The sequence below is a fragment of the Bemisia tabaci genome, chromosome 3 (assembly GCF_918797505.1).
Source record: "Bemisia tabaci chromosome 3, PGI_BMITA_v3".
Taxonomy (NCBI): Eukaryota; Metazoa; Arthropoda; class Insecta; order Hemiptera; family Aleyrodidae; genus Bemisia; species Bemisia tabaci.
Genome location: NC_092795.1, coordinates 42,054,360 through 42,075,895, shown reverse-complemented (window position 1 = coordinate 42,075,895; position 21,536 = coordinate 42,054,360). Strand labels below are relative to the sequence as shown.

The 21,536-nt window shown below is 37.6% G+C and overlaps 3 protein-coding genes across 4 annotated transcripts; all 3 read right to left on the bottom strand.

Moving 5' to 3' along the window:
• On the bottom strand, positions 1-1,473 carry LOC109039436 (enhancer of mRNA-decapping protein 3). The gene has a single exon (XM_019054910.2). The coding sequence runs from the start codon at positions 1,471-1,473 to the stop codon at positions 1-3; it is 1,473 nt and encodes a 490-aa protein (XP_018910455.2).
• Positions 1,474-3,379: 1,906 nt separating this feature from the next.
• On the bottom strand, positions 3,380-8,234 carry LOC109039444 (uncharacterized). 2 transcript variants are annotated; one of them, XM_072298392.1, is made up of 5 exons: positions 7,964-8,234; positions 6,330-7,394; positions 5,052-5,332; positions 3,616-3,626; positions 3,380-3,579 (listed from the first exon to the last, which is right to left on the bottom strand). In XM_072298392.1, exons 2-5 carry the CDS (start codon positions 7,264-7,266, stop codon positions 3,399-3,401), a joined length of 1,410 nt encoding a protein of 469 aa, XP_072154493.1. In that variant the 5' UTR covers positions 7,267-7,394; positions 7,964-8,234; the 3' UTR covers positions 3,380-3,398. The 2 variants fall into 2 exon arrangements, with proteins under 2 accessions (XP_072154493.1, XP_018910469.2); XM_019054924.2 differs by having other exon boundaries at positions 3,380-3,626; positions 7,964-8,232.
• Positions 8,235-9,096: 862 nt separating this feature from the next.
• LOC109039443 (sperm-associated antigen 7 homolog) lies at positions 9,097-18,479 on the bottom strand. The gene is made up of 7 exons (XM_019054923.2): positions 18,149-18,479; positions 16,269-16,336; positions 15,486-15,574; positions 13,959-14,130; positions 13,158-13,317; positions 10,254-10,413; positions 9,097-9,631 (listed from the first exon to the last, which is right to left on the bottom strand). The coding sequence occupies exons 1-6, from the start codon at positions 18,225-18,227 to the stop codon at positions 10,280-10,282; spliced, it is 702 nt and encodes a 233-aa protein (XP_018910468.1). The 5' UTR covers positions 18,228-18,479; the 3' UTR covers positions 9,097-9,631; positions 10,254-10,279.
• Positions 18,480-21,536: the final 3,057 nt, after the last annotated feature.

Sequence of the window (21,536 nt, the reverse complement as noted above, 5' to 3'; positions counted from 1 at the left end):
TCAATGTTTATGACTGTAGTCGTGCAATGAGATCGTTGATTTCAAGCCAAATGGAGATTTATAGTAAATTCCCACATTGGTGAAGATTTGCTGGGGAATATTGATGTTTGCCAAAAATAGCTGTCCATTACTTGGCGAGTGTGTAAGAGGTAACGCAGGAAGAATTGAGTAATGAACTTCAAGGTTTGGAGTTCCATTGGGTGGAGGGTCTAGAGACAGCCTAATCGCCTGATTTCGTTGGATCCAAAGGGAGACAGGGGCCGGAAGACGCACTGTGTGCTCATCTGCCAAAGCAACAACAATTATTCCGACTCCAGTATTGGGCAACTCTGAAAAATTAAGGATGGTATTGTTGTTTGTGAGTCTGTACAATGCTAACTCATGCGCAACTGGCATCAGGAACTTTGATGGTTCCATGAGGTAGACAAACACATTGAAACCATGAGCGGCTAGTTGCCTAGCACAGTTGATCCCTATTGCACCTGGTCTGTGGGAGCCACACATGACTACAACGCGTTGCAGCTGATTGTTGAACATATTAAGCTTCGTTGATTTGTTGAGTAGTTGTAACACTAGCTCACAAGCAGCTCGACCCATCATTTCATTTTGCCGCTCGAATGATAGTCCCTGATCCTCAGCCATATCTAGTAATCTACGCCGCAGTGCTGGCGTTATACTAGGGATAATCAAGCCATCATCAGTAATATATTCTTTCATGCCTGGAGACCTCACCATTATTTGACGAAGTTTGGTGGTGCTTGGCTTATTTTCATTCTTGAATGAAGTGAGAGAACACTTAGTATATCTCACGAAACAAGGTAAGTTTGTTGATTTTGTGATGGTGGAATTATCACCGTTGATGAACTTTTCTGAATTAGCAGTAGGATTAATAACAATTTGCTGTTGATGCCCGAGGTTTTCCTCAGTGTGACATTTCACCATTATCCCTGGGTTTTTTATGACATCAGAATGATGACTGCTAATAAATTCTTTTCTACTAGATTCCTTATCAAATAAGGCCAAATTCTTTTGGAAATCAAAGGCTTCACTTGCTAACTGAGAATCGATGTGCGAGCCGAAACACTCCAAATCTTTATCACAGAATTGATTCTGATGAGTTTGATCGCCTTTATCTAAGAAAAAACAATTTTTTTTGGTATATTTAGGAGCCATAAAAGACTGTTTTAATTTATTAACTGGAGCCTGTTCTGGATATCTTAGCGTTTGCTGGTTTAAACTTTTCTGCGCATCGTAGCGATTAACTTGTTTTGGATCTTTAATAATGACTACACTATCAATATCATGAGCTTTGATTGTTAATTTGTAACAATGGAATGGTTTTCCATCTTTGAAGACCTCAGTCAGTGTCAGAGTTTGCTTAATACTATTGACCTCATCGATGACCCCTTCATACGAACCAACCGCTTCTTTACATTTGATTGCCACTGTAAAACCAATCCATTTCTTAGCCATAATAGACATGAGAGACTCTGGTTTCCCTACACTTATTAATTTGGACTCATTTTTCACAGATGAAAGAATAAATTTATGAAGAATAGTGGACTAAAAGCCATTTCATTCAAGTAGTTTGATGTCAGGTTGCTTCACAAAAAAACTTTTCCTTGCCACACTAGAATCACGGAATATTCTTCAATGCGAATTGCTAACCACATTGTCATTTTCACCTATGTAACTAAATACTTTAAATACTATCCACAGAGTGGTGTTAATTAATTGGATGCACTGAAATATTGTCTTGGGACAAGAAGTGGCTACAAAATTAAGGGTAAAAATGACAGTTTAACTTGAGCACAAAGAAATACAATTAAAAAAAAATAACATTGAATTCTTAGACTCTACAGATCCAATGTCAAACAAGCAAGTACTATTCCTCAGATTGGAGTGTCAATTCCTTTCCTTAGTGTGTACCTACGGTAGTCAGCTGATCCAAAATCTTGTTACCAAAGAAACAGATTTTTTGTTAATATTTTATTTCTTCATACATATCTGCCTTAAACAATTGACTTCCTCTTCCTTCTACATGGTACATTTCCTTTATTCCTCAATTATTGTTCTGATGGCTTTTTCCCTACAAGGTTGCCACCTTTGGATGAGTCTTCAAATTAAAAGTTCAGAAAAATGTACTATCTTTTTCAACCTTTCAGGATTTTTTATTTAACTGTTATTTTTATGTTTGCCTGCAGATGGAGCTTCCTGGAGGGAAAGATTTTGACTTTGGCAGCATGGACAGAATATAGGACAAAAAAGAAAAATGAAAAAAGAAAACCATAATCAGAATAAGTCAGGACAGAGGAGACAGAAATTATTCGCTCCATTCAATCAAGATGACTAGGCAGAAAAAAAAGGCTGAAAGAACCCAGAATAATCATGGCTGGATTCTGCCACGAGATGTCAAATTCAAAGTTTAGCAGGGTGCTGGGGGGGGGGGTTGGTTCCAGAAAATTAATCATTAATACAAAAAAAGGGGAGCTGGAGGGTTTTTATTACTCCTTTTTTCTTCTTAGCTGAAGACTTGTTTGATAGAAGGACATAAGCCAAAAACGGTGGTTTTGATACGTATTCATTTTAAAAATAAAAAAGCGTACGTACTTTTGTGCTTTACTGACCTCCTCCTCTACTTGGAGCATTATTTTGGCACATGAACATTCAAGGATAAGTTTGCCAAAATTGTAGGAGCCTAGCTTACCATGATACACAATACTGTAGGGTGGTTGTTATATAGTTCTCTTCTGAGTTCAATAGGTTGTTATTTTTACTATTCTTTTTAATGTTGAAGGTGAGTAAAAAGGTAAAAATCTTATAAACATATCTAATCTTTAAATGTATTAAAAAAATAATTTTTTAGCTTTTTCAAGCGAACTTTTCTCCCATTTGCCGCTTTCAAAAAAGTTGGGATAAAAACAAAAGTTCACTTTGTACTTTAAAAAATAAATGACTCCAGAGCATCTTTTGGCTACAGGGCACCAAATAGATAGATAAATAAATAACTACTTAAACAAATACAAAATGGTTATTTAAAATCAACTTTTTTCTTCTGGTGAAAATCATCAGACACGATACCATATCAGTCATACACATACATGCTAATCAAAAATTATAGGACTCACCAAATTTTTTTTCCTGTTTTCAATTCTAGGTAACTGATTCAGAAACTAAAAACTGAAATTTCCTGATGAAAATAGAAAAATAAAAAGGAGCAGTTCGTAAATTAAAAAAACTTGAGCCTAAGGCTGCACTTCTTGTACAAATCTTAACATGTCCATCCGTAATGAAGAAAAAAATATAAATATATACATATAACTGATATGATCGTTAGTAGAATAAACAAGATGAATGAAAGATAAAATACCAGATCAAATAAAGGGTGTAGGCAGGGATCAGACTGCTTCTACTTTTATTGCTATTACTGGTGCTTCTATTTTCATTGCTGCTACTGCTGTATCTACTTTTACTGCTGCTTCTGTTTTTACTGCTGCTTCTGTTTTTACTGCTGCTTCTATTTTTACTGATGTTCCTGCTTTTACTGCTGGTGCTTGTGCTGCTGCTTTTGCTGCTGCTTTTGCTGCTGCTTTTGCTGCTGCTTTTGCTGCTGCTATTCTTTGGAGCTTCAGAGAGAAGAAAAATAATTAGGGTTAAAAAGCTCAAACAGAAATATCAGAACTTAAGTAATAGGTGTAAAGTTACTTTTAACGACCCGCAAAATTTTAAATATAGAGGAACCCCGATTATCCCACACTCAATTAATCAACATTTGCATTATCTGACAACGTAGCAATGGTTCATTTTCCTCTCACTAGGATATGCAGTATGGAAAAATGACCTTTGTATGTGTCAGATTTGTCCTATCATTAAAAAGCTTGCGAAAATTTGAAAATCGCAGCGCAAGATAACACAATTCTTTATTTAACAACACTAAGTAAACCACCTTACAATTCATTTGCGTTCTTATTTGTTGCTTGTATTTATAAAATAAGTGTGTTTAAGGTTCGGAAATCAAGTCGGATATTACATCCAAATTTCCAACATTTTCAGTATCTGACATCCTAGCCACCTATTCCTGTTGAATAATCGGGGTTTCACTATGATAATAACATTCTTTGGCAACTCCTTTATTCCTTTGAAAGTAGATTTTTTACAGGCTCTTGTTGGTCCATTTGTTGGTGTTGTTTTGGTTTGTTGGAAAAATTTCGTTTTTAATATTCATGAAATTTTTTTTTATTTTATCAGCAAAAAATTTACCTATACCTATCCTCTGTATGAATACACTTTTACGAAACTCTGTTCAATATTATTGAATACCAGTAATACCAGTATGCATTTTATTCCTTTCTTTATCTATATGACCAGGGACAAATGACCAATGCATACAGAAATTTGTTGAGTTGTTGTTGTTTGAGGGGAGGTGGATTTTCAGCATACTGGTAGTAAAAAATCCAAATTGGTGAGGCATGATTTGTAATTCTTAACTTGCTCTGTTGAATAAAAAGATTGAAAAAAAATGTTTTGGTAAATCAAAAAATATTTTGAGATTCTGATGAATACATAGAAAATTCTATTTACCAATAATAACGAGTGGAGCTTTGAAGCCTTGGTAAAATCTATTTTTTAAAAGTAATTAAGACAGATTTACTTAATAGCTATCCACATTGGCTGGGTTTCTAACAATTTTTTCCCCCTTCTCCCTGAATTAATAGGTTTTCTTCTGACTCTCAGATTTTCCTTTCTCCTAATTTTCCCTAAACTTTTTTCTAAATCAAAAGAAATGCAAAAAGAAACAAAACTCAATGCAAAGTATCCGTCCAGATTGGTGGGGTCTCGAATTCCTGGGGGAAAAATTCACAACAGACTGGGAGATAGTACTGCAGGTTCAGTACTCATCTAAAGCCATGAGTCAATGAAAAAAATCTTAATCTTGTGCAGGAGTTTGCAAACCTCCCGGTAATATTTTTCCTCTCCTTACCTTTCTTGCTCGCTTAACACCCTGATCAAGAGCCTAAAAATAATCCAAGAATTGAAGATTTCGTCCTTACCTTTCTATCTCTCTTTAACTGAGTCTTTCTTGCCATGGTGTCTTCGATTCTATTATTCAAAGCATTGATCCTGAGTAGAGCTTTGTCTTTTTTGTTATCTGATAACGTTCCTTCCTCCAGCTTGCGTATCCATTTGTTGCGATTTTTTTTTAATCTCCATTTTAGCCGGCCTAACTTTCTTTTTGAGACAGGTTTAGGAGTCCTTTGCTGGCACATGAGAGGTAACCCACTCTCCATGGTTACCTGAGTCTGTTTCTTTCTTCCAGGTTTCGTTTTCTGAGCTGAAACAATCAGTAAAAATTGTCAACAGAATAATGAAAGTTATCAGACATTCACTCCACAAATGGCCCATATAATTTATTGGCTCCTGAAAAATGAATGAAAATTTCTGAGGTTCATCAAAATTCAAAACCACTAGTGCTGAATTTGCAAGTAATCATGTACTATTTTAGCACTTCCACTTCATTAATATTATAGATGCTTAGAATTGGTAAGCACAGATTTTTTTTTGTCGTCTCAGAGATGTGATTTTTCATCTCATTCTTTTGAGCATATTTTTATTTAGATTAAGACCGGATATGAGAATAGGTTCAGTATGACCACTATATAAAATTATTTTGATGAGATTTACAGATATTCCTTCATAAAATACATTAACTTTGTTAATATCAAGATTTTTTTTAACACGCTCACATTAAGTATGAGTTAACTATAAATAATTTTGAAAAAACAAAAATTGGACTAATATTCTCTATTTTAATTAGGGGTGTATTTGAGAAAAATTGACTGATTTATTTACAACAGGTAACATCTTCTTTCTCATAAATTTTTCTTCCTACATCCTGACACAGGGTTTCATTTGTGCAGTGATGATGTTAATTTTGCATGCTTGAAAACCAAAAATTTCTGCTATAAAATCTAAGAATTTATTGATTGAACTTTACATGTGTCTTACTAATAAAAGCAATGTTTTTTCCCTCTTCTTGCTACAAAACTGTCAAGGCCTATTCTGAGCTTCAAATAATATTTACATAACTAAGGCAAACAAATCAAAGCTTGAATGTATGATTCTAAAGTGATTAGTTTAGTTATTTCACATTATCACAAGTCATTTTAATTTCATTCGCATTGTCAGTTGTTTTCACAAGTCATTTCATTTTCAAAAATAGTTTTTACATACTTGCAAAACTCTTTAAAAATTCAGCTGAGATATCAATGACTGGAAAGGTAACTGGGTCTTTTAAAAATTTAAAGGTAGTAAGGAATGAATAAACTCACCTTTCGCACATCCTTTTTTTCCTTTTTTCCCTTTTTTTCCTTTTTTTCCTTTTTTCCCCTTTTTTCCTTTCTTTTCATTAGGAGGGGCATGAATGAACCGATTGTCTGCAATGCATATGGGAGGCACTGATGATTGAGGCATTCCATTAACTGAGGGCACATTTAAAGGTCTAGATTTTCTTGCAGATTTTGCAGACCAGTGGTACTGATCTTGGAAAGGCACCAGTTCTTCAGCTTGTGACGCAACTCCAAATGACTGGTGGGGTTGAAAGTGAGCTTGTCCTTCCACAAAACGCTCATAGAACCTAAATGACTGTGAGAAAGGATATGCTGGCTCTTCTAAGGATGAGTGAGGTCTGATTGGCTGATTTGACATTGGGTAGCTTTGCATCTCTTGTATAAGCGTGGAGGCTCTGAAAGATTCTTGAGGTAAGCGACATTCTGACCCCCCCATAAAATTTTGGTGGTAATTAGCAGGCGGCGGCAGATGCTTGGCATCCCTCTGCATGTTCGTATGATCATAAAAATTGTTAGTTCGTGAAGAATGACTAAATGGGTTTAAGGACGACTGATGATGATAATTATTTGAGACATGATGGAAAGCCTTTGCAGCAGATTCGACGGAACGATGATGCGCTGAGGACCAGTGATGAAGTGAACTTGCATCTGACCATTCTGGCATCCTAGATGAATTTCTTGGCTGATAGGGAGCCTGCGGTGCTTCGGAGGCCCACCGTCTGACACCTTCATCAAACACAATGGTCCTTGGTGACTCCGGAGGCCAACAGTTCTCCTGCACTGCCTCCCCTTCTTCAAAACAAGAGGGGATTTCTGCCTCAGGTGAGTAAAACTGAGCATCATTTGCATTGAAATTTGAATGCCCCTGGAAGGACTGCATATTTGTTCTCCTGAACATGGCTCTATTCCTCCCGCTCATCTTGGGGTAGTTGATCAAGGGAATGACAAACTCAGATAAATATCTTCTAGAGGAGGGTACCTACTCATGAGAGCTAAATCTAGTGTGAAAAGGTTGGCTCGAAGTTTTACTTCTTGAATCAACTTTGCCTAAAAAAACAAAAAACAAGAGAAAACTTCCTTAGTTGTGAAAAAGAAAATCACAGGGAGTCTTTTTCCTGACAGTTGTGATAGAAATGCCTTTGAGGATTATGATCATACTTGGATATTCAATGTTTCCTCACAGAAATATTTCACTTGAGGTAAGTGCAGAGTTCAACTGCCTGGTAAATAGTTACTTAAGAGGCTCTTTTCATGATATTGACCTCGTCAGACTGAAAACTCATTAGAATGCGCGTCAGATGAGTTTTGTGGTTGTTTACATCTGACTGTCCTATGCAATAGACACATTTAGCAATGTGGGGAGAGAGCAGTAGAAAATGCACACAAGTTTCTCTGAAGTTTTGAGTAAAAAATTTGAGAGACTAGAGGTGCAGTGTGCTTCAAGCTATTTTTACGAGAAGAGGTTCCAAGGAACGATTGGTCTAAAACCAAGTGATAATGTTGTATGTTACGGGCAGTGAAACGCAACCAGATAATGATATGATATTTAAGGCCTCTCTCGATGAATAGCACTGAAAATTCTGCCTTGATCATAGGTACTGACAGCTTGTACTTACCAAGAGTGCAAGAAGCCTTGCAATCAGGTCTCTCTGCAACCAAGAATCGCAAAACTGCAGCAGCTTACTTTTACAGCAGACAAAATACTCTTAATGAACCATTTCTGTAATCAACACTAATAAATCGCAATCGCATTGTAAGTCACAAGTCACGAATAGGTTTTCAAATCAAAGCAAGTCTCTTTTTTCACCTCTTCGGCTTCGAGTCGGTTACAAATGTCAGGCTTTGAGATAGGTTATGTCATCGGTTGATATCTCATCTCCGATGATATCACTCCTATCACTCTTATCAGTTTGACCCTGATTTTGACGACAACGGCGGAGCGTCTGGATTGGTCAGTGATGGATGAGTAGGATTTTACCGCGAATTTCAAAGTTTAACAGGAATAGGAGATGAAACAGAGGGAGAATTTCATGAATTTCACGCCGCTCCGCAGCGCGCATGGCGCACGACCTGCCTTTATTCATCTAGCGTTGAGAGCTCACTTAGTACTTCACACGACCAGTGTTTATTTTAAAAGTTGAAAATTTAAAAAAATTAAAAAAAAAAAAAATTACACGACTGCCGATTTTCTCGGCCAGGGAGCTCTCCCCGCGATCGTTCACCACCCGCCCGCATCGAGAGCGCCGCGCCGCTGCCGGCGTGCTACCAGCGCGAACGCGCACTGACGCCTACAAACCTAAGGGGCTACTTCACGCATTGCGCAATGCTCGAAGTATCCCTTTAGGTTTGTAGGCGTCAGTGTGCATTTCGAGCTGGCATGGCAGCGCGCGGCAGCACGCGCCGCAGCGTGCCTACAATTAATAGATTAGGGTGTTAAAATGTAGGCCAATAGACATCAAGTTCGAAATTAGCGATTCACAAAAACAGCAATTACGAAATTTTCGTGATCTTTCAGTCATTATCAACATTGCAAACTGGAATAAATGGTTTGGGAGTTTCACCATCGACATGTACCTTAAGTTTTGTGCTGAATGACTGATTTTTAGAGCAAAATAGCTACTTTAATCCTTCATAATCCACCTAATGAAATTTAATTACAAAAAAGAAAAGAAAAAAAACAGTAGTGTCTAAAAGGATTCTTATACAGAAATGTGAGATTTAGGTAGAAGAAACAATACATAATTATTGATTTTATTTTTTATTATTTTTTATTTTTTTTCTTAACTGCATGTGAAAAGAGTTACTGTAACAATCGCTTCAAATTTAAAACCAGCTGATGTTGAGGTATCTGACACTAGTTTCTCAAAAATTATTGCCTTAAGTCCTCATGTATTAAATGTGCAAAAGAAAAAAACCAGCACTGCAATTGTAAATATTTGACTACACTTAGTATCAAGCATTCAATGCCTTTCAGAATGAGTGACTTCTTCTATACATAAGTCTAATTGATTAAAAAGAAAAATTCAATATTAAACACTGCCTACTTTTACAAATTGTGCTGTAAAATTTTTTCACATGCTACAGTACACCTTATTGAAATATGAGTTTCAGCCAATTATATCCACTGAGTAAAAACTTGAATTCTTGTTTCAATTCGGTAGAGCAAGAAACTATTTTACTGAAATATTTCTAGTTTCATAATACTGGCTTGTGATCATGGTAGAGTTGCAATCTATGACGAATCAAAGATCCTACTCCCACAAATCAAACAGACACCATGCCATCTAAACAAAACAGAAAAACCAGACAGGTATGTAGCATGTACTTGTTGAGAGAAGATAACACCACAGCATAATGTAGGTTTAACTCCTTTAAGAGTATTTATTTCCTGGAGGAAATTACAAATAGGTACGATCTTTCTGTCGACTCATTTGAGAGGAACAAAAACTGAAGACCATCTTTGACTAATAAATAAGTGTAAAGACATTCCTTGATTTAAGGAATGGCTGGCTGTGTTTTGATCCTTCTTGACTGCTTTACAGCCTACTGATGACTTTATTTTTAACTCGAACCATTTCGCTGAAAGCTCTCTATCTGACCAAAACTTTGTTCATGTTGTTTCAATGGAGCCTCATTTATTTATTGACACTAAACTCCGACAATATGCAACTTGATTTTAGCTGAGTAATAGTTAGAAAAATATTGAAAACAACACACAAATTCATGATTCTCGAGTTGAATTTTGGTTCAGTAAGATACCAAGATTTTGGCAATTTCATCTAATAGATATTCCCATACCTAGTAGGTTTACAGACTTCTTTAAAATCGCTGCAGACCCAACCAGCCGGGGGAGATTGAATTCTTAGATACATAATAAAAAGGTAATGTCAATTGAGATAATCATACCACTTGTGGTGGAAAAAACAATTAATTCAGTCTTTCGGCTCATTGGTGTTACCGCTTCCACTACTACTGTCTCCATGACTTGTTTTAAGTCGCTTTTTGGATTGTATATCTGCCAAAGTTTGTTCTATTGACCGGGAGTCTTTTTTGTTTTCAGCAGGAACTAGGAAGAAAAATCATATCATCAGATTAAAACAACGGAAATTTAAGGTAATTTGATGGCTGGAAAAATTTCCATGGCAAAAAAATGCAATATACATTTATATCAGTATCTCTTAATAAACAAAGGACGACGGACCGGTCTTATGGGAAAAGTGGGCCCGGTTAAATCGGCTGGCGTTTTGATATGTTGTAGGTCTTAACCTACTGATCAAAAGTGTCAATGGGCATTTCTCCCAATCTCGAAGTTTTACCCCCCATTTTGGGGGTCAAAGTTGCCAATTCGGCGTATAATTGGCAGTTTTGACACCCGGGTTTATTGGTCGCCTATGAGATTCTTTGATGGTTTCTTGAGTCTTTTGTATCCTCTGAATAGGCTAGAGACCATCCGAACTCAAAAGCTGACAATTTTGCCTTATAGGTAGGGGGGGGGGGGGGTGTGTTCACGCCACCGATTTCAGAGGCGGCGAGCCGCATTAAACCGATTCTTTCGCCATGTTTTGGAGAATTTTTTATGCAAATGATTGCGACTGCATCTAGAAAGGTCGACTAAGATGCAGCTCAGAATATACCCCCGGGCGGGAGGGGGGGGGGGTGCGACCGAACTCGAGCAGCGTAACTGGCTTGCGCGGGTCGGATCAAACCGATCCTTCTATTATGTTTTGGAGAACTTTTTTGCAAATGACTCAGACTGCTTCTTGAAAGGTCTACTAAGATGCAGCTCAAAATATACCTCTCCCCCCGGGGGGGGGGGGGGGGGGGAGGGAGGAGGCGAAAACTGGGCCGAAAAGCCGACCGAACTCGGGCAGCGAAACTAGCTCTCGCGAGTTGCATCAAACCGATGATTTTGTCATGTTTTGGAGTTTTTTTTTCCATCCCAATGAAACAGACTGCATTTCGAAGTGTCGACTGAGATGGAGCACGGAATATGCTGTATGAGAAAGGAGGCTTCTCAATCCGCACCCTCCCTCGCAATAGGATCTCTCAGCATAGGTCAGTGCGGCACTGACACTAGTAGAGTGACACTTTTTAACGTGGCTAGGACGATTAAAACTCCATACCATTTAACGCATCATTCAATTTTCAGCATATCCTGATGCATTTTAGAATTTCGACGAGGGGAGGGGTTATTTGCTTTTGAAAAGAAAAAAAATTAAAAAGAAGAAGGACATGACCTTCTTTTTTTCTTAGATTTTCTGATTACGTAAAAAAATCTCAGCGAGCTCGCCTCACTTTCTGCACTGAGAGCTTCCAGGATTTGATCCATTACTTATGGAGCTCCAGTAGAAAGAATGAAAAACCCAGAACTTGTCAAATACCTTCAGAACTGATTGCATTGCATATATTGCCTTTTTGCGAATGCTTTGCTTTCTTCCTCGCCTTTCTTGACATTCTACAAAACTGTTTAATGCTCGATAATAATGTGCGATTTCATTTAAAAAATCACCTAGATGATATATTTCTGAAATCAACCGACGTTATATACGTCTCAGCCGTAGGAATCATCTGCACCATTAGCTTTCGCTTATAGAAATATTGGGCTCAGTCGGAAATGCGTGTCAGCTAAAACGACCCTCGGAATTATGTATGAGTGATGGTGGTGGTAAAAAATGCCACTATACTAGTGTCAGTGCCACACTGACCTATGCTGAGAGATCCTATTGCGAGGGAGGGTGCGGATTGAGAAGCCTCCTTTCTCATACAGCATATTCCGTGCTCCATCTCAGTCGACACTTCGAAATGCAGTCTGTTTCATTGGGATGGAAAAAAAACTCCAAAACATGACAAAATCATCGGTTTGATGCAACTCGCGAGAGCTAGTTTCGCTGCCCGAGTTCGGTCGGCTTTTCGGCCCAGTTTTCGCCTCCTCCCTCCCCCCCCCCCCCCCCCCCCGGGGGGAGAGGTATATTTTGAGCTGCATCTTAGTAGACCTTTCAAGAAGCAGTCTGAGTCATTTGCAAAAAAGTTCTCCAAAACATTATAGAAGGATCGGTTTGATCCGACCCGCGCAAGCCAGTTACGCTGCTCGAGTTCGGTCGCACCCCCCCCCCCCCCCTCCCGCCCGGGGGTATATTCTGAGCTGCATCTTAGTCGACCTTTCTAGATGCAGTCGCAATCATTTGCATAAAAAATTCTCCAAAACATGGCGAAAGAATCGGTTTAATGCGGCTCGCCGACTCTGAAATCGGTGGCGTGAACACACCCCCCCCCCCCCTACCTATAAGGCAAAATTGTCAGCTTTTGAGTTCGGATGGTCTCTAGCCTATTCAGAGGATACAAAAGACTCAAGAAACCATCAAAGAATCTCATAGGCGACCAATAAACCCGGGTGTCAAAACTGCCAATTATACGCCGAATTGGCAACTTTGACCCCCAAAATGGGGGGTAAAACTTCGAGATTGGGAGAAATGCCCATTGACACTTTTGATCAGTAGGTTAAGACCTACAACATATCAAAACGCCAGCCGATTTAACTGGGCCCACTTTTCCCATAAGACCGGTCCGTCGTCCTTTACTTAAAATTTTGAGATGGCATTACTATAAATATAACGTTTGAAACCACCAACCAAATTATATAGTTCTATAAAATAAAAGGTAAGGTTTCTTAGAGGTACAACTAACTTGTTCAAAACTTGGGCGAAAATCACGAAGATTTCACGATATTCAGCAATAATAGTAATTCATTTATTTAATTTTGTACTCAATACTCAATGGTGTAAAATTTCTCAAGTAAACATTAATACCAACCAAATCCGTATTGCTTATTAGTCTCTGTCTTTTTTGCAGCCTCTAGAGCAGCCTCCGTTCCAATCAAGTGTGCATATTTATCCTTATAGTTATGTTGAGGCACAAATTTTTCTTTTTTCCGAATTTTGGCGGCCTCTTCTTCTTGTTTTTCTAATTCTCGCTGAAGAACAAAAAAATTCACAATTAATCAAAGAAATAAAAAAAATCCTAGATACATCAAGAGGAAAACAGAGTGGATTTAAAATTAGTTTTCTTTGGTGTCTTAGCATAGGCAATCACATGTAAGAATTACATGGTATTTGAAAATCAGCACCTGAAAGTTGATAAGTTTTCGTATTACCTAAAGCCCAATGATAGCACAAAGCCTCTAAGGAACTTTTATTTTTCTGTTTCTATTGTAGTTGTTACTTTCACAAAATACAAATCACAAGATCACACAGCTTAAGTCAAGGACAATAGAGGGTGGGGCCAGGACCTTTAGATACACAATTTGAAATAACAAGATGTTCTTAAGCTGTTTCAAACCTAGGGCCAAAAAGTTATGCAACTCAAATGATTAGAATAGGAGATACATTTATGTCAATATACATGTTATTTTCAACGCATGGAGGACATGAGAATTAATTTGCCTCATAAGTTTCCCACTCTATCAAGTACTGATATATATGTATTCATTATTTGTACACCTGGTACCTACACTCAGAGACATTATTTACAAATTTTAGGCCGGGCTAAGTGCTGGGTATGTAATAAATAAAAATTTAAATCAGTTGAATATAAATGCTATATGAACTATCATACCTGCTTCGCTAATTCCTTTGCTTTCTCTTCATTCCATTCTTCTCCTCTTCGCAAGACAGCTAGTTCATCTTCTGATGGTGGATTCTCTTTTTTGTACACCATTATGTACCTGTCAATGCCTTCTTCACCAAATGAGCAACCAGACAAATTGGCATCTTCAGCAATCTCATGGCTAGAAAAACAAAATTTGAACTTTAGTGATCTCTTTTCCAGAAAAATATTTCGTTGCAACATCATATTGACAACTTGCCTTCATGTAATGATTTAAGGATTTACAGCGGCGAGTCTACTTCCATAATTCTGACAAAATTTCATTCATAAGTCTTGGAATCTTAGAATGTTTAAATACAACAAATACATGAATTGGTCTTAATCTTGAGTGGTGGGAGGGGGAAAGAAATTGCACATACTTAGAAAAATTGAGGACTTCTTTGGTAAAAGGGTGTATGAGGCTTCTAATACTGCAAGGATTCTGTAAGGTCTTTCATGTATTTTTCCTTGCTATTGTGTGGAAGTAAATCGCCTGTGAGTGAAATTTATTTGCTGCAATGCTGAGACAATTTATACAATTTTGTCAGTATTGCAAGCTTCATACACTCTTTTACTGAGGAATTCCTCAAAAAACTCATTACAGGGAGGAAAGAAGTGGCGATTCTTGAAAGTTGGCGATATTGTTTTTGATCCATCTAAGTAAATGTATGTAAAATAATCGATTCTTGGTGAGGAAGCTCGCCTTGCCTAATATCGATATTTTTAATGGATTTAGAGAGAAAAAGGGGAAAAACAGGGGAGAAGAAGAGTGCTGCCAAATTGAGAAATTGCCACTGGAGAAAATGCTCATCTAGATCAAATATTTAAAGGTGATAAAATGGAAGTTTTCATGCTAAATCTAGGACTACTACTTACAAAATAATGAAATCAAAAGAAGCTATGCCAACCGCAAATACAATACCGCGACGTACATAGTTCCACGGTCAGACAGGCAGACGGACAGAAGCTGGTTATATATTTAAGATAATTTTGGATCAGTTTGACCCTTTCACAAGATGGAAAAACAACTTAAATAGGCCAAATTAAAGCACTGATGGGCTGCAATCCAGGGCGGTCAATTTTTCGATGTTAGTGTTTGTTCTTGCATAGTTCTTTTGGATTTCATTCATTTGAAGGTAGTTCTATTCTGCATAATTACTCTCTAGGGTAGCAACATTAGTTATGAGAGGCAATTAGGAATGAAAAACAGGATAGTTTTTCCTCATTGAACCATTACAAGCTTAGGGCACTCACCTGATTTTATTATTTAAACTATGAAAAAATTTGAACATTCTTATAGCAATTGAGCAAGCAGCCATAGCTTTTAACTTCTGAGAAGCACATTATTCTCAAAAAATATTCTGGTTGGATTAAATTCCACATTTTCCCCTTAATACAAATACAGTTGTGGTGTTTCTTCTTGGCAAGATAAATTTACTCCTAAAATGAAGGAATCAAAAGATAGAGATGATATGATATTACAACTAAATAACTTACATTACTGCTCGATAAATTTGATCCATTGGTGGGAATTTCAGTCGTTGTTGAGAATCATCTTTGGCAAAGTCATGGATTTTTTTCTGAATCTGCACACGCAATAATAATTAGTAATTATAGTTTGTACATTGAGATTTTTTTGGAGCATCAAATATTCAATTGCACAGTCACACTGAAAGATGTAAGTATAATAAAGAATGATATGTTCCTTTCGAAGGAAGACATGTGCATTAGCTCCCAAGACATAAGGATCTTAAATGAGAAAACTGATTGAAAAACACGTACCTAATTCAGTTTTTTAGTGGAAAACATACAAAAGTAGTTGCTGTTTTGAATTTTATTTTCCCTACTCCACCAATAACACCTACTTACCAACGTTTGCCTTTATTGATTACATTGTTTAGCTTGGATTAAGATCTGTATAACTACTATTCTTTTTTTCATTCTTTTTTTTACTTAAAAATGAGATGAAAGTTTAAATATTTGAAAAATGGCTTCAACGGCTCCTTTAGTAATATAAATAAGTAGCTTCTTCAAAACCAAATGTTAAAGATGGGCTATGAACTTTCATCTGTTCTATGCTTACGGCAATTCCTCCCAGCTTTTAAGCGTTTTGACCACTTCAAAGATTGCCTGATTTTTAACCTAGCTATCGTCTGTAACATTCCTTTCTGACCATGGCAGGATCCTGAGAAAAATTACCATTACTAAGAGTGTTCGAGTATTCAAAGAGTTCAGGAATGATGATGGAAATCTTGCAAGGAACAAGTAAAGAACACTTACACTATCACGAAAAGATTGAAGTTTAGCACGCTCCTTATCTTTTTCTTTCAGGTATGCTTCATTTTGCTCTGAAACAAGAAAATGAAAACATGTTACTGAAGTAGCTATGTCACAAATTATGAGGACAGTGTACTGACAGACAAAACTTGGAGACCATTTACTTATATCTCAGTTTGTTCCAGTGCAGACTTTTAACCCAACTTTGATTCTTACAGGGGGAGATCTTACAGTGTCTCACCTAGATTTTGATCACAGTGTGGCTAAAAGTTTCTTTATGTGAAATTATTAGATACCTTCATTGCCGTCTACCTGCAAAAGGGGCCTGGATGTTCAAAAAAAAAGTGTCAAGAAAAAGGCAAAAAGTGCCGCTTGCTAAAGTGGCAAGGTATGCAGACAGAGGGTCTACAGCAAAAATGTCCACAAGCAGAAAGTCTACATTTACAATATCTAGAACTAAAAAATCCACTACGAAAATGTCTACAAATAATAATATCTTCTATAAGAAAGTCCATACTCAGAGAGTTCACTTCTAAATAGAATAGGTAGAGTGAACTCACATCAGTTACTTCTTTAGTTGTATCTATGGAGAAGAATCATCAAGTATTCATTTTTCTTTGATAGACGCGTTATATGTAGACATTTACTTTTTTAGGCATTCTAAAAGTAGACTTCTTACTTGTAGAAATTTTGACTGTAGACCAAAAAATGTAGACATTTTTCGAGTAGACCTTTTTTTCGTAGACCTAGGTACTGTCCGTGATTCAGTGGCAAAATGACACGATTCCTGCGTGTGCATTACATGTAGTCCAACGGTCAAGAGCATTACGTACCCCCAGTTGATCGGGCCTGGGTTTGATCTTTGGCATCTCTCTGTAATTTGTATTTCTCCCTGTGATTGCTTTGTTTTGAATATTTTTTACGTTCATCCCATTGTGAGAGACCTTCAAGATCTTAAAGATCTTTTTCCAAATACTTACATACAATAGACTATGATTATTTGCTCACTGTATAAATAATAATTTGAAGGGTCTAACATGTTAATCATGGATAGTTGACATATTTTGTATACATACCTAAGTAGTTAGGAAAAGATAGTTGTGCGCGCGGTTGGAAGAAGGTAAGAATAAATAAAACAAAACAATCCCAGGAAGGAATATGAATTATAATCAGAGCTGGGGATCAAACCCAAGACCTGTCGGCCAGTCCATGATGCTCTTGACCACTGTACTGAAATGTTGGCACAGGACATCCGTCAGTTTGCTACTCTAGCACACAGCAATTTCCGCCAGATTTTTTACAATATTATCTGGAATATCTCGGCCCAATTGTGGAAACTGCAAAATGTGGGTTCAATGACTTAATAAGAAAAAACTTTTGACCACACTGCAATCAAAATCTGGGTAGGACACCACGTAACTGCCCTTCGTTAGTTGATTGACTATCCACATAATTCCTTAAAATTAGTATGATGCAGCTTCACTGTTGGAGTGGTAGGCATTCTATGAAAATTTCTAATTTTAAATTCGATTCTTACACAGAAAAATTAAAAGGAGAGGAGAATTTTTAAATACTGCACTCAACATACATCGATTACAATATTTGCAAGATTAGCCATTGACGCGCTTCCTAGGAATCTTTTCCCCGCTTCTGGATTGCGAGATCAATGACGGTTGACAGTCTCTCTAAATGTCTAGGACAATGTGTTTCTCTATCAATTCATATCCACCTATTAGCATAGGTACATTATGAGCAATTAGGGGGGCAACACCAAGGTTTTAATGCTTATTAAATAAGAAAAATCTTACAGCGCGAAGACATTATAAATTAACAGAGTCTAAAGGTCAGTTATAAGAACATTGGTAAATGCTTAAAATACTTACTTTTTAACTGCTGTTTAACACCTGAGTTTATAGTGGGAGGTTTGTCCATCGATTTCAAAATTGATCCAAGGAGATCCATACCTAATTATTCTTTTTTCTGAGTTATAAAACTATATCCTAATCACTGCTCCTTTTTTACAGGATGACACGAAAATGAGGTAACAAGGACGGGGGTAGATAACTGACAGAAGAAAGGCAAAGAATTGGGTGAAGGGAAAGCTCTCTTTGTTTCCAAAAATTAACTAGGCGGAGTGATAAAGTGGTAAAAATAAGAGAGAAAAGTCAGAAAACTCGAATGATAAGCTCAACTTAACCTCAAATCTTTACAAAAATAAAAATACAAATACAAGCTGAGGATACGACGTCACCATTGATGCCACTTTGAACTGGGAACAATTTTTTACAGTTAAGAGAGGCACGACAAGTTGCATTCTCATCCTTTTGAAGGCAATTTTTGAAACCGCACGCTCTCGTAGGTAGTTGTAACTAACTTCGCTTCGTGGACTCTGTAATTAATGAGACTTAAGTTTTTAGTACTGAGAAAGGTATAGAGATTTCATGAATTTCACAGATCACACAACTTACGAGAATGCTTGGTACTGGGGACATTAGATGTAAACTTTTGGACGTGTAACATGCTGCTTCAGAAAAAACGAATAATGATTAAAGTGAATCAGAAGTGTTATCTCTCATAATTTAAGCCATACATATGCTTCATTTTGATAATGTAATAATATCTTAGAAGCATTAAATGACTTTTAGGGTGCATCTTGTATATCAGTCAAAATTTCTTTAAAAAAAAAAATAATAATAATAAAAAAAAAAAAAAAAAAAAAAAAAAAAAAAAAAAAAAAAAAACAGACTTTACAGATTGCGTCTAGAGGCCAATTCTGAGTAAGAAGCCCCTTTCAACGACATGGTATACAATTTTCAAAGAATCTCTTTTGAGTCGACTGATCAATGATAGAATCAATGATCATGTGCCCACCACTTATCACTGAAACCGCTGATCGGTGAAGTTTTTATTTTTTCGCGCCTTCATTATTAGAGTTTGATGTCTTCCCTGGTAAAAATTGGCAGTAGAATCTATGTTCCAAAATACCATAGACCTAAAGCCGGCTGTTAGATTTTCAATAGCTTCTATAGCCGGCTGCACAATTTCTTATAGCCTTTTATAGCCGATGGCGATTGAGCAACAGCCAGGCGATAAAGTGTATGCTAAGTGACTAGTTACGGATGCTAGGACTTAGTGAGTTTTTGAACTACCGCTCTAATTTTGGGCCGTGGTATCTTGATTTGTTTTGCGCGGAAAGCTCCGTACTTTTGAAGGATGCCTGCCATTCTTAATATGTTGGAGCGCCTTCAATTTCGTACGATACTGTGCAATACCTCTGGTGTGAAATAGTTGCTTCAAGCGCCGTGGCACGCTGCGGCGCGGCGGGCGGGCAGCCAGCGCGAAAAACGCCTTAGCGCCTACAAACCTAACAGGGATACTTCACGCTTTGCGCCACGCGTGAAGTATCCCAGTTAGGTTCGTAGGCGCTGGTGCGCGCTTATCGCTGGCAGCACGCCGCTTCGCTCTGTGTTATGCTCCAATATAATCTTGCGAAGTCAGCGTTTTTCAACTCATGGTTTTGAAACGTTTGCAAATCCTGTATGGATTATTCTCATTTTAATTGATGAAAAAAAATATGTATTAAAGGAAAATATAATGTGTGTTTTGTGAATATTATGTTGGCTCCGTATCAAACTTAATGATTTCCAAAGCACACGAATTTCTACACAATTTCTCATAGCCTTTTATAGCCGATGGCGATTAAGTGTAAAGCCCGGCGATAGGAACTGTAGCCCAGCTGCATACTTTTTTATCGCTTCGTATAGCCCGGCTGTATGATTTGCTCCGCTTTCTACAGCCAGCTATATTATTTTCCATTGCCTTCTTTAGCCGGCTATAAGAATTCCTATGGTATTTTGAAACGCAGCTCCTATCGCCAAGTTTTACCAGGGTTTACGGCAACTAAAAATTTGTATTCCTGTTGATGCAAATTAAACTCGCGGGAAAAATCACGGTTGAAAGGGGTGATTTTTCGATTAATGGGTGCGAGTGCGAGTGGTGGTGCGCGAAGGACAGACCATTTTTAAGCAGATTCTTGTCTCAATATTGCTTAGCAATAGTGCATGGAAGACTCAGAAAGTCAGCAGATGTCGTCCCCCGGTCAATTTTTTCGCGCTTTTCAGGTATAAGCGAATCAAATATTGGTTTCATTGCGAAAGAACTTTCTATGGATAACAATATCTTTGTTCTTGACTTATCAACGCGTGTTCTTTGCCTGGATGGATATTGAAAGTGACAAAACTACTGCACGCAACTATTCGTGCTCCCAGGTCATTCACATTGCCTTCACGCAGTTATTGTAGGCGAACTCGACAGAACGGAAAATATTCAGCGAGAGGAGTAATACTGCATGTTCCTTGCCGGGACGGAGCGAAAGTGATAAAGCCATCGTGCACTCGAGTCTCTCATATTGGCCGGGGTTGAACTAGCACCGAAAAGGTTAAAGGGCGATCATGGTCAAGGGCCCTTCCTGCCGTATGGTGACCCCTCTAAGGGAGGAGTCTGGAGGATAACCCTTCGAAGGCGAGAGGAACCGGAGGGAGGCCTTCCCCCCGAAAGTTTTAAAAATGTACCTCCTTCGAAATGCAACTTTCAGCACTTTTTGACTCGATTCCTTAAATCTTTGAACCTCATAGCAACCCGTTTTCAACGGGCTTTTCAACGGGCAACATGTAGTTTGGGGACCTCTAGATTTAAATTTTTGGTTGTTTCCAATTAATAAAGATAAAGTATTACCTTTTCCTCTCTTTATCATTGGGGTTAAAAGGGGAGGAAATCTTGATATCACTCTCGAATAAGTCCCTTTTGAAGGGAGAACTTTTATTTTCCCAGTCAATGAGTCAAAAAGGGTTATACTTTGTTTTTTTTTTTAAAGATCTTCAAGACCCGGTTGATATTTTGACTGACGGGTCCTAATTTCAAATTAATGAGCACTGCTTGATTCGCGGCATTAAAGGATTAAAACTTTACTTACATTATTTACCACTTGTTAAAACCAGTCCCCCTTTCATATCTCGATAGGAAATATGAGCGGCCTGGGAGCAGTAATAGTTGCTCGCAGCATTTCTGCCACGCTCACTCGGTTTGTTCATAGCTGTGGCGGTTTGATACTTCACTCCCATTATTTCTCACTCGCTAGGACCAGTTCGCCTTCAACATCTCGTTAGGCAATATGTGAGCAACCTGAGAGCAGTAATAGTTATTGCTTGCATCAGTTTTGTCATATTTAGTTCATTGGTATCAATAATGGCATGAAAGTTCCTTCGAACATGT

Bases quoted from the DNA above. Each gene is read 5' to 3' on its own strand.
- LOC109039443 (XM_019054923.2), bottom strand. From the start codon at position 18,227: ATGGATCTCCTTGGATCAATTTTGAAATCGATGGACAAACCTCCCACT. The intron at 16,337-18,148 runs GTAAGTATTTTA...TTCTTGTTTCAG, and splicing joins TGTTAAACAGCAGTTAAAAA to AGCAAAATGAAGCATACCTG. The intron at 15,575-16,268 runs GTAAGTGTTCTT...TTGCGTGTGCAG, and splicing joins TTCAATCTTTTCGTGATAGT to ATTCAGAAAAAAATCCATGA.
- LOC109039444 (XM_019054924.2), bottom strand. From the start codon at position 7,266: ATGAGCGGGAGGAATAGAGCCATGTTCAGGAGAACAAATATGCAGTCC. The intron at 5,333-6,329 runs GTGAGTTTATTC...TGATTGTTTCAG, and splicing joins AAAAAAAGGATGTGCGAAAG to CTCAGAAAACGAAACCTGGA. The intron at 3,627-5,051 runs GTAAGGACGAAA...TTCTCTCTGAAG, and splicing joins AGTTAAAGAGAGATAGAAAG to CTCCAAAGAATAGCAGCAGC.
- LOC109039436 (XM_019054910.2), bottom strand. From the start codon at position 1,473: ATGGCTAAGAAATGGATTGGTTTTACAGTGGCAATCAAATGTAAAGAA.